At 48.2% G+C, this 14,199-nt stretch overlaps 1 protein-coding gene across 10 annotated transcripts in view; it reads left to right on the top strand.

Moving 5' to 3' along the window:
* Positions 1-14,199, top strand: part of CLIP2 (CAP-Gly domain containing linker protein 2) — a 151,485-nt gene that overhangs the window by 49,574 nt on the left and 87,712 nt on the right. For all 10 annotated transcript variants that reach the window (XM_043531112.1, XM_043531115.1, XM_043531116.1 and 7 more), the window contains one exon: positions 3,861-4,084. In XM_043531112.1, coding sequence (XP_043387047.1) covers positions 3,973-4,084 — 112 coding nt within the window. In that variant the 5' untranslated portion in view covers positions 3,861-3,972. The remainder of the gene's footprint in view (positions 1-3,860; positions 4,085-14,199) is intronic.

The raw sequence follows: 14,199 nt of genomic DNA, 5'->3' as shown, positions 1-14,199 counted from the left end.
ATAGTTAGTCCCAGCAGGGAGTAGAAACAATATAATGTGACTTATGTGGCCAATTGCACCCCAGGAACACTGAATAGTTGAAGATTTAGTTGACGCACATAGTGGAAAAATGCATAGGCCGCAATATGCTTGCGCGGTATTCTCACCATTCCAAATAATGAACGAATGCATCTAAGTCTGTTCACAGATAATCTGCAAAACAGACGAGCAGGCTGAACTCATTGAATAAATGATAAACTTCCTATAATTAGCTTGGCTGTAACTGCAAAGCCCTGGATTATGAGACTTCCTCTGCTCTGAGGCTGATAAACTGTGAGGCTTCTTTCTTCAGTCTTACATTATTGTTAAATCTCTCCCTTCACCTACCCACCCTGTGAACATGAGTCATGAGAATGGATTTAAACAGCATTTCTGCTACAATTCATAACGTAAAGGCCTCCCAAATGCAACAGCAATTCATGCAGATGAAAAATAAGACCAGGGTGGAGTGGGGTGCAGGAGAGAATGGGTATAACGAGGGTAACAGCACATCATTAATAAAGGAAGCATTTAGGCTGAATATGACAGTGAGGACTATTAGAATGTGGCATGGTCTCCCAAGAGAAGTGCTGGAAGCCCCACTTGAAACTAGATTGGATAAAATAATAGGAGGAAAAATACCATGAGAATAATCCTGCACTGCCTTTGGAGGATGAACTAGATGACCTAATAGGACTCTCCCAGCTCTAAATTCTATGACTCAACCCTCTCCTCTTTCTTTTCCCTGCGGTCCAGACGCCCACAGTCCCCTCTGCAGAGAAATTTCAAGTATGGATTGCATGGATGGCAAATACCCAAAGCTGGGCTTAGGTTTGGGATCTGCACTGAACTCTTAAGCGCAAGGTTCTTTCCCCCTCTCAGGATCTCTCTGCTTTTCACTAAGCAGGGTTAAAAATCAGGTGGTCCAGTTTCAAAAAGCCGCCAGTCTAATTCTTAGCAGCAGCAACACCTGCTCTTTGCTGTTTAAAATGCTGAAAGATTGTGTCCCTCAGCCTCTCTCTGGGGACGTCTACGCTGCAGTCGGAGGTGGGATCGCAGCTCAGGTGGGCATATCTGCTCTGGCTTTAATCTAGTTTGTTCAGTTAAAATAGCAGGGAAGATGCAGTGGCCCAGGTTTCAATGCAGGGGCAGGCCCATCCGGAACCCTGGCCACCTGCTCACACGGCTCACCTGTCCCCGAGCTGCAGTCATACCTCCGATTGCAGGGAGAGGCGGGCGGAGAAGTTTGTTGCTTTCCCCCGTTCTGTCGATGAGCCGATCCGAGATTTGTGGCTCTTGCTGCGATCTTGCTCATTGTCACAGTCCTGGTACAAGTCAACATTTTTCAGAAGTGGCTTCAGATTTTGGGTACCCCCAATCCTCTTGTCCTGATAGCCTTTTCCAAGGTGAGGAGTACTCTGGGCTCCCATGGACTGCAATGGGGAGAGGATTTCACCCAAGGAAGCTTGGGAGTCTGATGGGAGTGTGCAGGTCCCCAAAGCCCTGCCACGCTGACGTCAATGAGAGCTTTGCTGTTGACTTTTATGGGACCAAAATTTCACCTCTGGTGTTTTCTCCCCCCCCACCACTATGAATTCCCTCCTTTCTTGGTTCCCTAAGCTGATGTCATGTGGACATCTTCCTTGCTGAAACTTACTCTGAGCGTCTTGTGTATTTATAAACACTCAGGACTAAAAAGCCTTGGAATTCTCCTTGTTTTTGTGTTTTCCCCTCCCCTGTGCCCTTCTTCTCTATGTCCACTTGCTGCAGCCTCTGGAGTGTTGCCCGTATTCTCCCTCTTGTTGACCCAGCTTGTGTTGGCAGATTTCGGGGTGGAGGGCTGACACCAGATGAGTTACTTGACCAGTGCCTTAGAGTGACTCAATGTCAGAGCCAGGGCTAGACCTCAGAAGGTCATTGTTCCCAGTCTTGTGATAAATCCATGAGCTCCAGCTGCCTCTTTACATTGTGCTTCTCCTCACGTCCTGACAGTGCTGGTATCCTTTTAGTGTAGTGCTTCTGGAGCTCTGCAGTAACGCGTTTGCTTAGTACTAAGTGAGAAGAAATTTCCGTGCCTTCCTTGCCAGCAGCCAGGGTTCTAGCCTGTTTCTGATGACGTCCACAGCAAAACTTCTGTTGTGGAGCAGGATTGGCTCTCGACAGATTAATTCTGAATGGTTAAGATTCAGACAAGATATGGGTAATTTTAGGGAGCTTTTTCGAAACCTGCTTTGGGATATTTGGACCAACGCCCTAGTATGTTAGAATAGCATCCAGGGCCCCCCTGTGCAAGGTGCTGTACATATGCATGGTGCGAGTCAGGGCTTGACTTGAAGAACTTCCAGTCTAAATAGACGAGGCAGACAAAGGATGTTTTCTCATCCCCATTTCACATATACGGAACTGAGGCACAGAGAGATTGGCTTGCCCGAGGTCACACAGGGAGTGTGCTCGAGATGGGACACCGCATGGAGTGGACTGGCGTCTGAGGTGGTACAGAGAACCCCCTTTCTTAAGTGCCTGGTCGTTGTCCCTCACTCATGCTTAGGGTTAAACTGGTCACCAGATTCGGGAGGAATTTCCCCCCCCAGGTCAAACTGGGGTTTTCCTCACCTACCTCTGCAGCATGGGGCATGGATGCCTCCTAGGATCATCTGGGCATATCTCACCTGATCACTTCCCTGTCATCGCAGGGGCCTCGGCATGGGTGGTACACAGCAGGTTTGGCTCCTGAGGGCTGAAAGGCATTTAACAAGTCGTTGTGTTCAGCGTAGGGGTATTGGGGTGACATGTCACGGCCTGTGACATGCAGGAGCTCAGGTGAGATCAGGGGTTCTCAGCCTTTTACTTGCTGAGGACCCCCCTCAATAGGCTCTAAAAATGCCAGGGCCCGGTAGAGGGTGAGGGGCTCCAGGCCAGGGGGCCCTTGGGCATAGGCATAGTTTTATTTCTATTTTTGGGGGTGCAAGGACTGGCAGGGCTTGAGCCAGCTCCGCACAGCGGGGTCCAGGGAGGGAGCGCCACCTCCCCGCCCCCGACTCATTCAGGAGGCCACCCACCCTGTCTGGGCTGTGGGGGGACGCAACCAAAACTATAACTCAAAGGGGGGGGACTCAGTTCAAAAAGTTTGAAAACTGCTCAAGGTGCAGGGAGGGGGTAGCTAGGGGCTGTGTGTGGGCAGGGGGGTTGCTCGGGGCACAGGGAGGGGGTAGCTAAGGGCTGTATGTGGGCAGGGGGGTAGCTCGGGGCACAGGGAGGGGGTAGCTAGGGGCTGTGTGTGGGCAGGTGGCTAGCTTGGGGGGCCGGGCGGGGATAGCTAGGGGCTGTGTGTGGCCAGGGGGTAGCTCAGGGTGCAGGCAGGGGGTAGCTAGGGGCTGTGTGTGGGCAGCTTGGGGTGCAGGAAGAGGGTATCTAGGGGCTGTGTACAGGCAGGCGGGGCTCCCAGAGCAGCTCCCAGCTTCAGTAGTGGTGGGGGCGGGCGCTGGGGCTCCCGGCTTCAGCCCTATGTTGCTCCCGGCTGTGGGGCGGGACGGCGCCGGCTTCAGCCCCGTGCCACTCCTGGCTTCAGTGCTGGGGCTCGGGGCACCGGGTTTCAGCCATGAAGCTCCGTGGACCCTCTGAAAGGGCTCGCGGACTCCCAGGAGGCCGCGGACCCCCATTTGAGAACCGCTGGACTAGATGATCTAATGGTCCTTTCTGGCTTTAAATGCTGTGAATCTGAATGTGTGACGGTGGTGGGAAATGAGCCCAGATCTCCTGGGTCCCAGTCTAGTGCCTTAACCACAAGACCATCTTTGCTCTCTGAACTGAGTCTGACTTCTTTATGCTCTTCTTTTCTCCAGGTCTGTGACGATGGAAGAAGGGGTCCATCATCTAGAAGCCTGACTGGGTGACAGTAGGAAAACCCTCCAAGAGACGGGCAGCTACTAGCTTGAGATAGAGAGCGAGACAAACATGCTGAAGCCAAGTGGACTTAAAATCCCCGGCAGGGCAGGGAAACACTCCAGCCCTGTGGGACGGACTTCGGGGACAGCTGCGGCTGCAGCCACTACTGGCTCAAAGGAAGGTGAGACCTGGATTCATCTAGGGCCTGGCCCAAAGCCGACTGAAGTTACCTGGTGAAAAATGCCTTAAGTCTGGGTTCTCCTGGTTTTAAAATCCTCTGTGCTTGTTCTTCGTGTTGGCATAAATAGGCTCATCAGGGCTACTAGGCAAAGCAAGTATATTGGAATGAGAGAGTTGTCCCCCTCTAGCGGCGGATCTACAGAGTTGATAGGGACCTGCTGTTTCTACTTGTTTTAAAGGTTCTGCTTTAGCTTAAGACGTGAGATGTTTGGAGCTGAAGGAACCGGGTTGTAGTCCCAGCTCTGTGTGCATGTGTACCTGTGTGACTGATCTAGTAACTGCATCTGTCTGCAGCACATAGAATCAGGGAATATCAGGGTTGGAAGAGACCTCAGGAGGTCATTGAGTCCCACCCCCTGCTCAAAGCAGGACCAATCCCCAACTAAATCATCCACATAGGTTCATTTGAGTAGGCTTTTTTCCCCACCTGCACAGGGTGTACAGAACGAAGGCTGAATTTCTTTTTTAATACAAGTGTTGTACTGTGGTGACAGTCGTGGTGCAATTACAGGGCACTCAAGGGTGGGTGGGTGTGTTTGTGTTTGAAGAAAAGCTGCCTGGGGCATGAAAGCATCCCTCGTCCACATGCACAGTAGGCACTGAAAGACAGGCTGACAGGAATAATGCGTTGTCATGAGATAATGCAAGAATGGTTTTGCAGTGTTATGAGAGTGAACCTTTCTGACTGATGGAACTTGGAAGGGGGAGGGCAGTTTTTGATTATCCTGAGTCAGTGTAGCAATTTGGGTTGAATCATTTGCAGGTGACCTTCATGCTATGTATCCTCACTCATATCCTGCACTGTGGGTGTGTGATCTTCAGATTCTGCATACTGTTAACACATCAGTATGTGTAGGGAACGTGGTTTAGCAATACTACGGCCAGTGTTCAGTGCAACCCTAAAAATTCAAGGAAGTGCAAGCTGCCCTTCATTTAGGGCTACAGTTTCCAGTCTGTGATTTCTCCTGGCTGCTGTGTTTTAATTTGAAGCAGATTTTGGCTAACTTTTTAGGTATAAAAATTGTTTCTGTTTTAAAACAATTCCCTTAAAATATATAAAGCGGGTCCTTTCCAAATGCTCGTGATCCCAGGCATAAGCCCAGGTATGGAGAATCTCTAGGGCCTGCCAGCCCCTCCATTAGCTGTTTTCAATACTGCAGAGACTTTTTCACTGAATGCATCCGATGAAGTGAGCTGTAGCTCACGAAAGCTTATGCTCAAATAAATTTGTTAATCTCTAAGGTGCCACAAGTACTCCTTTTCTTTTTGCGGATACAGACTAACACAGCTGCTACTCTGAAATCTTTCACTATATATTTCATTAAAAACGTAAACTCAAATGTTTGCCTTGATGGGGACATTGCTGGTTTTAACCTAAAATCTGCCACCCTCTCATTCCTCCCTCAACATAAGACAGTGTTCACTAGCTTTGATTAGTTCTGTGTATGGTTCTGTCCCTTTAGAGAATAGCATTTTTTAGGTTCCAATCCCGAAGTGAGTTCAGTGTAGGCACAGAAAGACCCCATGCTCCGATATGACTTTTTTGCAGGATCGGGGCCACAGTTGACAAAGATCTGCTTTGTCATTGCAAAGCAAGTTAGTCTGGGGTGATGCTTGCACAAAAGAGAGGGAAACCAGGCAATGATTGCTGCAGTGATGGGTCCATAGAAGTGTTGTTTTAAAAAAAAACCTTGTGGAATTTCAGTGGCAGGGAGGTTTTATCAATGTATATTTGTCTTATTGACTCTTTGCAACGAGAACCGGAGTTCAGGCAGCTACATCTGCATGCGCTTGCCACACAAAGAGCCCCTCTCTGCTCAGTGACTCTGACTCTGTTCCCACTTCAGTGCCACTGATTTGTTGAGGACCTTTGTAGTAGATATTTCTGTTCCTTCAGTGGTGAATAGCACCTCCCTCTGCTCCCGCCAACTGTCCCCTGGAGCAGATTGCAAAAACCTTGGGATTTAACTTGCTTTTCGCTGTCCGTGCAAATCTTTTCTGGGCTGCCAATCCCAGTCATCTCATCAGACTCTGGTCCAAATCAGTAGCTGGCATAAAGTGGCTTTGGAGTTCATGGAGCAACACTGATTTACACCAGCAGAGGATCTGGCCCTCCGTGTTGTGTTTAAAATTCTACTGAGGGTAATGTGGTGATGAAGACAGATGTGACTATTAGCAGGGTTGTTGTTTAGCTTTAGGACCTGTCTCTCACAATTCAATAACATTAAAAGCCTCCTGATGTCTAAATATTAGGGTGTGATCACAGTTAAAGCAAATGGAGCAAATTCTCACTGCAATGATTTATTTTCTGCAATATTTTCTCTGGTCTAGGTAGGAGTGATAAATTAACCCAGTTCTGTTTCCCTTCCTCTAGTTTAGTCCTATAGACTTCAGCAGGCCTAGCTGTGAAGGTATTGTTATGCTCAATAGTATCCAAATCTGCTCCTGGAGTACCAGGTCCAGTTATGGGGCAAAATACACACCACCCCCCCGTCCCGGTCTGCACTAAGTGCTGGCATTTGAACGGAGCTGCAGTGACTGAGAGCGAAGTGGGTCAAAGATGCCTCTTTAGCTACCAGCACTTGATGTTGAGTCTATTTTTGAACCTGTAGCAGAGGGCGAATTATAGTTGGTCTGGCTGTAAGGAGAAAGGGGGAAATATCCATCGTCCATGGACATGTAGCTGCATCAGAGAGATCCCTGTCCGCTGCTACCCCCTTCAAGCTGCCAGTGCAGGGTCTCAGCATAGGCAGCCAGCATGCGTGTTGCAGTTCGAAAGGGTTAATAAGCAATGACAACTGGCCTGATGCAGCCATTCAGCTGGGTTTGGTGCTTGTTTACAGCAGCTCTTTTGTGCCTCTGTCTGCCACAGCCATCCGTCGCCACGATGAATGTGCCCCCAAAGCAGGCCCAACACATGCAGCATGCAGTCTCGTGCTGAGTTTGACCTGTGCCTGCAAAGTTTAAAAACAAGGTTGCTCAGAAGACCAAGATGGAGAGGTGGGGGAATACTCTGACCTGCACTTCTCCCATGGGGTCAGTGGGGGAATGACTGTATGGGACTGCAGTGGGGCAGAGAGGAAATAAAGGGTGGGAGGTAGGTGGGGAAGGATCTGGCTGGTGATCTTGGGTATGCAGCATCCACAGGCTGTAAACGGCCTCAGGTGTTGTTCTGGTTATCATTTCCCTGCTGCAAGATGGACTGCTACCTCTTCCCCAGATCTGGGCAGGCAGCATTTAGCTGCAAAGGGCATGCTGTCCTTGGCTTCACGCACAGCATGGTGATCCCTAGTGAGCTGCTGAAATAGTCGCCTCTCAGAACTGTTCCTCCATGCCTGGTGGCAATGGGACCGAACAGGACTGTGGAGCCAGCCACATGCTCATCAGGCAGCTGTAACAGCAGTGATGCAGCTTGTAGCAAGGCTGGGCCGCACACTCCCTATTTCTTCGCTTTGATCCTGTACACATGCCACCCCCCTGCCCGCTACCTCACCACTGGCGGTAGGAGTGTGGGACACCGGGAGGGGCTAGCCATCCCTTTCTCTCACTCCCTGCCTGCCCTGCTCTCCCTTTGCATGGGTATTGTGAGAGGGCACCCCCCCTGCACTCCAGAATCTAGCAGCCAGAACCGCCTCTTGCTGGCAGGGAATGTTGTCTCTTCATCGGTGTGCCTTCCTAGCTTGGAGAGGAGCTGCTGGGATGGTCTTGTAGGCACCCACTGAGCATGGATGGGGCCCTGGGACGGCAGCTGGGAGAGCTGGTGCTGTGGTACCCACCCTGGTTACCCCAGCAACTAATGGGACTTAAACAAACCTACACCATGATACAAAATGTTCCCCTCCTTTTCCTGCTGAGATTGGCCTTGCTCTGGTGCCTAGTGGTGCCAGAGTGCCACAAAATCCCGCCCCGCTCCCCTCCAGCTGGCATTGACTTAAACTTTTGTCAGCCACCTCAGCGGCAGGGCCCGGCCTTGCGTGGGGCATGGATTGCACTCACCAGCCTCGAGGGGGTCAGGGCCTGAGGATGCAGAGCCCTGACCCCCTCCTGCACCCCAGCCCTCTGCCATAGCCCAGAGCCCCCTCCCACACCCTGAACCCCTCATTCCCAGCCCCACCCTGCAGCCCTCACCCCCGCACCCAAACCCTCTGCCCAGCCCTGAGCCCCTCCCACACCCCAAATCCCTTATCCCCAGTTCCGTTGGGTCGTGGACATCAACAGTTTTCTTCAACTGGTTCACCAGAAAAAAAGTTTGAAAACCACTGCCTTAGATGGCTCATATGCCTTAAATGCTCTGGCTTTGTGATTCCTGTGGGCGTGGAGCGTTGGTGTGTCTACAGTCTTGAAGGCTGGGATTTTCAAAGGTGCCTAAGGGATTTAGGTGCCTAAATCTTACTGAAAGCCAATGGAAGGTGGGCACCTAACTCTCTTAGGCTTCTTTGAAAACCACAGCCTTACAACGTGACTCTCCCTTTGCTATCTTGATCGTCCTTCTCTCCCTCACCAGTCCACCCCCCAGACGTTGGAAAAATGGGGAGGGTATGAAAAGCCACCACAAAAATGTGACTGAAAAGCAGGCTGGAAATCCAGCTCTGCATGTTGCTGATACAGGAGGGAGGAGATCACCACTAACCTGTTTTCTTGTTTCCCATCGTCTACCAAAAGGAGATGCCAAGTGGGCCTGCAAGCAGCTAGGGAGGTCTGTGTGTCTAAAGCTCCGGAGTTAATTTTCAAATTTCTTGTTGCCTGTAAAATTTCTGGGTCTGACAAACCTGTCTTTGCCCCAGCCTGCCCCAGACAGTCTCCCTTTGCTCTAGCGTTCTGGAGCTGCAGGAATGAATGAGCAGCAATGATGAATGGGGTCCACACAACTTTCACAGCTGGTGGAACAGGTGAAGGCTGCTGCGAATAGAAGTGTTTGCATTTCAGTGTGTTTTTCATTCGCTCAAAAGAGCGTTAAAGTAACTCGGTGAATGAGGAAAGCCTCTCCTTTCATGCTGCAATCTCCTGTCAGCTGGCCCTAGGGTTCATTTACAAGGCATTTTATGGCCCTTCAATCCTCTTTGGGATTAGAGAACTTTTAGCAAGGAGAAAAAGGGGGAAATGAATATGTTCAGAGCTTTGGCAGATGCTGGGCGCTCCAGTGCCTGACAGAGATGGTGCTCAAACTAACCCCCGTGTCCTGAACTTTGGGTGGGGTCAGAGTCTGAACCCAGACTAGATCCACATTTTGCAAATGGGCCCTGCTTTTTTAGAATGTATAGACCCCAAATTCAAGACCCAAACACCACTGTGCTCTGGCATGTCTGCCATCTGGATCCAAAGTGTTTGCATTTGGGGACCAGCCCTACTGCCAGGAACTGAGGGGAGGCAGGCGTACCTAGGCAGCACAGGAAACTTGCCAGAAGCCTGAGAATTGCACCTAATTTGCATACAAACTCACCTACCTTATTTTTAAATCAAAAATTAATGCGCAGAACCCTCATATTTGCTTGTGAGTCTTGATAAGATGTTGCTTGATGGTGCTGCCCACAAGGAATGAAAACAAAATAACCCCAGGCCTTCAGAGCCATTAGCAAGGAATAGCCGGCTTAGGCTCCAGCCTGTTCGAATAATTAGTCTCTGTGGGCTGTACTGAAAGTTTTATAAACCAGGGAGACTGTGAGGCTCAAGGATGAGGGTAATGGGATGCGGAGGTGTTTGCTCTGAGCTGAAGGTTCCAAGTGGGCCCAGGACAGTAGTGGTGGAAAGTGGGTCATTACTATCTGGTGCATGGTCAGTGGCCTGCATACGATGAGTTGATAGTCTCAGTTAGTCTCTTTTAGTGACAGTTACCCATCCCATTTTGCTAAAAGAGATGCTGTAGGTCAAACAGAAGGTATGATGGACTTGATGCAGGAATTGCTGGGTGAGGTTTCTCCAGCCTGCGTTATGCAGAGGGTCAGACCTGATGATCATAACGGTTTCTTCTGGTCTTAACATCTGTGAATCTAGAGAAACTGCCCCCACAGTGGGCACTGCTTGGTTCCTTTTTTGGAGCTTTGGGCACAGAAGCTAAAGACTGACTGAGTCATGGAGACTGAACAACACGGTCACTCCCTTTGGGTCAGTTTGTGGCTCCTTTGTCAGATGCTGCGGAGAAGCTTGGGCTGTCCCAGTGCTGTCTGATCTTCAGGGTTGTCTCTCAGATGCCTTTCACAAGTACATGACCGCTTACAGAGGGGAGAGAATAATGTTAGGACTCCCATGGAAATGGCTGCAGATTAGGACTCTGCAGGCTGCAGTCTGAGCATTTCTGCTATGAACTGTGGCAAAAGTTTCATTTTAAAATTGCATGTCATGAACTTTGTAGGATTTGGACAGATCTTAGCAAAGGTCTGAGCTGTCCAAGGGGCGGGGTGGGGGACAGGTAGCTATGCTGTCTTCAGTTTTCTTTCTACAAGTGCAACTGGCTTCTAATGGATACTTATAGTTTTATACTCTTATTGATTCCATACTGAGAAGTCTGTAAATGCATGCATCTGAGTCCCATTAACATTAATGGGCTATGCCTGCGTGGAGCCAGAAGAGAGTAAACCCATCGCCCATCTAACTTCTCTGTAGGACTTGTGCTGCACGTCTCTCCGCCTTCATGGGTAATCTTTGTTTCTCTTTATTTTATCTGCAACTGCATTAATAACAATGTAAAGAACCTGCAAATACTTTGCATGCTCCCGAAAGGTTGTCTGGCATCTGTCAGAGTACATTCTGGTCATGTAGTGGGGAGAGCGAATTTCTTTTGCCTCTAGGTTGATTTTGTGACGCGATGGACAAAGGGAATGCAAGGAATGAAGAATGTGTTCTTGATAGGGAATTATGCTTAAATAATTGGAACCAACCGTGTCTATTCTGGATGTCTCTAAGGTAAGTGCTGGCATTTCAGCTTGTTTAGCTGTTGGGTTCATTTAGCTTACGCTTCCTTTTCATTAGACTCTAAGAAATCAGCACAGAGGCTGCCTGATAATGTCAGTCTAGTAATTCTCTAGGAAGGGGTTGCAAACAAAACCAGAAACTATCCAACTACTGCCGAATGCAAAAAAGGAATAGCCATGTCTTCTGAAGTTGATTGGTTCACACAAGGGGCTAATTCTTGTCTCCATACAGGCTTCATAGCTCCCAGGCCAGTAATGTTAAGTTTGGGTGTTGCACACAGATGAATCTAGAGAGATTAGACCCCCCCGCCGAGGAGCCAGAAGCTGCTGTGGTTTCTAGCAAAGGTTTTGTTTTGTTTTTTCTTTTTGTTTTGCTTCAGGCCTTCTGGAGCATCCTTTTATTCTCTGTTAAAGGATATTCATTCACACTTGCAGAATGGATTTAGGTTAAATCTAGTGACAGTTCTTGACAACATACTGGCAGTGCTTGAGACATTTACTGGACATTTCATCCTCGGGTCTCTGTTAATGGAGACCACCTCAATAGGCACAATCTTGCACGGGTGCTCAGCATGCTGCTGAAATCGGTGGGAGCTGAGGGTGCTACGAAGCATCTCTCAAGTTCGAGCCCCAAATGCTTCTGACACTAATAAGATATCAACTGATTGTTTAACACTGGTTGCACTTAGTCATACCTACATGTCTCCATTCTTTTGTCAAGGAAGGTATTGAATACTGGAATGCCAATCCAGCTACCTATGGATAATTTGCAATTTGATTCGGATACGTACCAGCACATTACATTAGCTAAACCTAAAGAAAATTGCTTTTAACAGTTACTGCTTCATGGGCCTCTGAAATGAGGTAGGTAGATAAATATGTAGTGGCCAAATACATTAAATTAGGTTCAAAACGTATTCCCTAATAATTCTTCCTTTTTATGTGCTTGCGCCAAACAGTTTAACAAGTAAACGAGTACTTGTGGCACCTTAGAGACTAACCAATTTATTTGAGCATGAGCTTTCGTGAGCTACAGCTCACTTCATCGGATGCATACTGTGGAAACTGCAGAAGACATTATATACACAGAGACCATGAAACAATACCTCCTCCCACCCCACTCTCCTGCTGGTAATAGCTTATCTAAAGTTGACTAAGTGCAACCAGTGTTAAACAATCAGTTGATACCTTATTAGTGTCAGAAGCATTTGGGGCTTGAACTTGAGAGATGCTTCGTAGCACCCTCAGCTCCCACCGATTTCAGCAGCATGCTGAGCACCCGTGCAAGATTGTGCCTATTGAGGTGGTCTCCATTAACAGAGACCCGAGGAAGAAATGTCCAGTAAATGTCTCAAGCACTGCCAGTATGTTGTCAAGAACTGTCACTAGATTTAACCTAAATCCATTCTGCAAGTGTGAATGAATATCCTTTAACAGAGAACAAAAGGATGCCCCAGAAGGCCTGAAGCAAAACAAAAAGAAAAAAAAGTATTATCTTTAGATAAGCTATTACCAGCAGGAGAGTGGGGTGGGAGGAGGTATTGTTTCATGGTCTCTGTGTATATAATGTCTTCTGCAGTTTCCACAGTATGCATCCGATGAAGTGAGCTGTAGCTCACGAAAGCTCATGCTCAGATAAATTGGTTAGTCTCTAAGGTGCCACAAGTACTCCTTTTCTTTTTGCGAATACAGACTAACACGGCTGTTACTCTGAAACCAGTTTAACAAGTGTGTGTGAACCTACAGAGGAGCAGAAAGAAAACTGCAGAGCAGTATTACACTACAGACAATGCAGTCCCACCCTGCCAAAAACATAGGTCACCCCTAACTATATACATAACCCTGTGCATTCGCATTGCAGCTGGGATGCTCTTCCTCTCAGTCCTCTGTGTTTGGGGGACATGTCCATGTTTGGGGGGAATCTGAGTCTCATAAGCAGCATGGGGACTGTACAGCGTGGATGGTGCAGGAAGCAATTGTCTGCATGCTTGTAGAGACAGCATAGCCTGGGCATGGATTGATACTGTTCAGATTACAGTCCTATTTGGGAGTCCAGTTGCTTGGACTGAACTACATTTATAATGGCAAAAGGCTTAAAAAGGGGAACTAGGATGGTCAGGCAACAAAGACGGTGGCAGCAGCATCGTCACAAGGAGACGCACAGAAGAGAATAGATCAATTGAGTTTTTTTAAAAAATTATTATTGTGGGTGTGACTAAAATGGTTTGAATGAAGGTCACGTGATGGAGTCTAAATCCAGCCCCTGATTGGACGTGATGATGCTCTCCAGAGAGTTTTGCATATCTGCCTCTAATGCCGGAAGCCAAATGTTTACTGGTACTATTAAGAACCTTTTTACTACTTGAACAGGACCTTGATTCAGCTCACACATCCCTGATAAGGGCCTCTCCGTCTATACTCCTGCTATCTGGAGTGTGACTTTTTGAAGGGGGAGATAATCCAGGGCTGGATTCCATTTCCAGAAAAGACCTGGTTTGATGCATTCCAAGCAATACAGAAAGGTATCGAATCAATCCTGTTTTAGTTAGTTTCACGGGTGATTTCTATAGACAGTTGAGAGGCTGATTTAATTGTCTTACTCATTAGATGCTCTTGGAAGGATCTGATATAGTTAATCCTTACCATTCAGTGCACTCCTTACAGAATTGCACACTCTGAAGGCATATGGAAGTCAGATACCCTCCTGCTCTCTCTGTCTGCAGCCTCCTCACAGAACAGCAGGGAAAGAAAATCCTCTTTCCACAGACGTTCAGGTCACGGTGGTTTGGACAGAAAGTGCCAAGCCCTGTTTGTTGGTGTAAATCTGGAGTAACTGCATTGCCTTCAGTGCCATGCTGGTGAAAATAAGAACAGAATTTGGCCCAGCAGCTTCTGTCTTAAACTATTGTGATCCATACCGGCAACACATAGCGCATTAATCAGAGGCTTGAGCCAATGTCCATTCAAAACTCCCATTGTCCTGACAGGCTTCGGATCAGGCTCTAGGATTATAGGAATTGCCGAACAAGATCCATGGAGTCCGGTATCAGCCTGAAGTAGGTGAAACTCCTCTTATAACACACCAAGCCAATTATACAAACTTCTGGTCTACTGCAACCTATATTGCCAGACCCAAAGACTTGAAAAT

Source organism: Chelonia mydas, chromosome 17, assembly GCF_015237465.2.
Source record: "Chelonia mydas isolate rCheMyd1 chromosome 17, rCheMyd1.pri.v2, whole genome shotgun sequence".
Lineage (NCBI taxonomy): Eukaryota > Metazoa > Chordata > Testudines > Cheloniidae > Chelonia > Chelonia mydas.
Note: the sequence above shows the minus strand (reverse complement) of the source record. Positions and strands in the feature narration are given on the sequence as shown.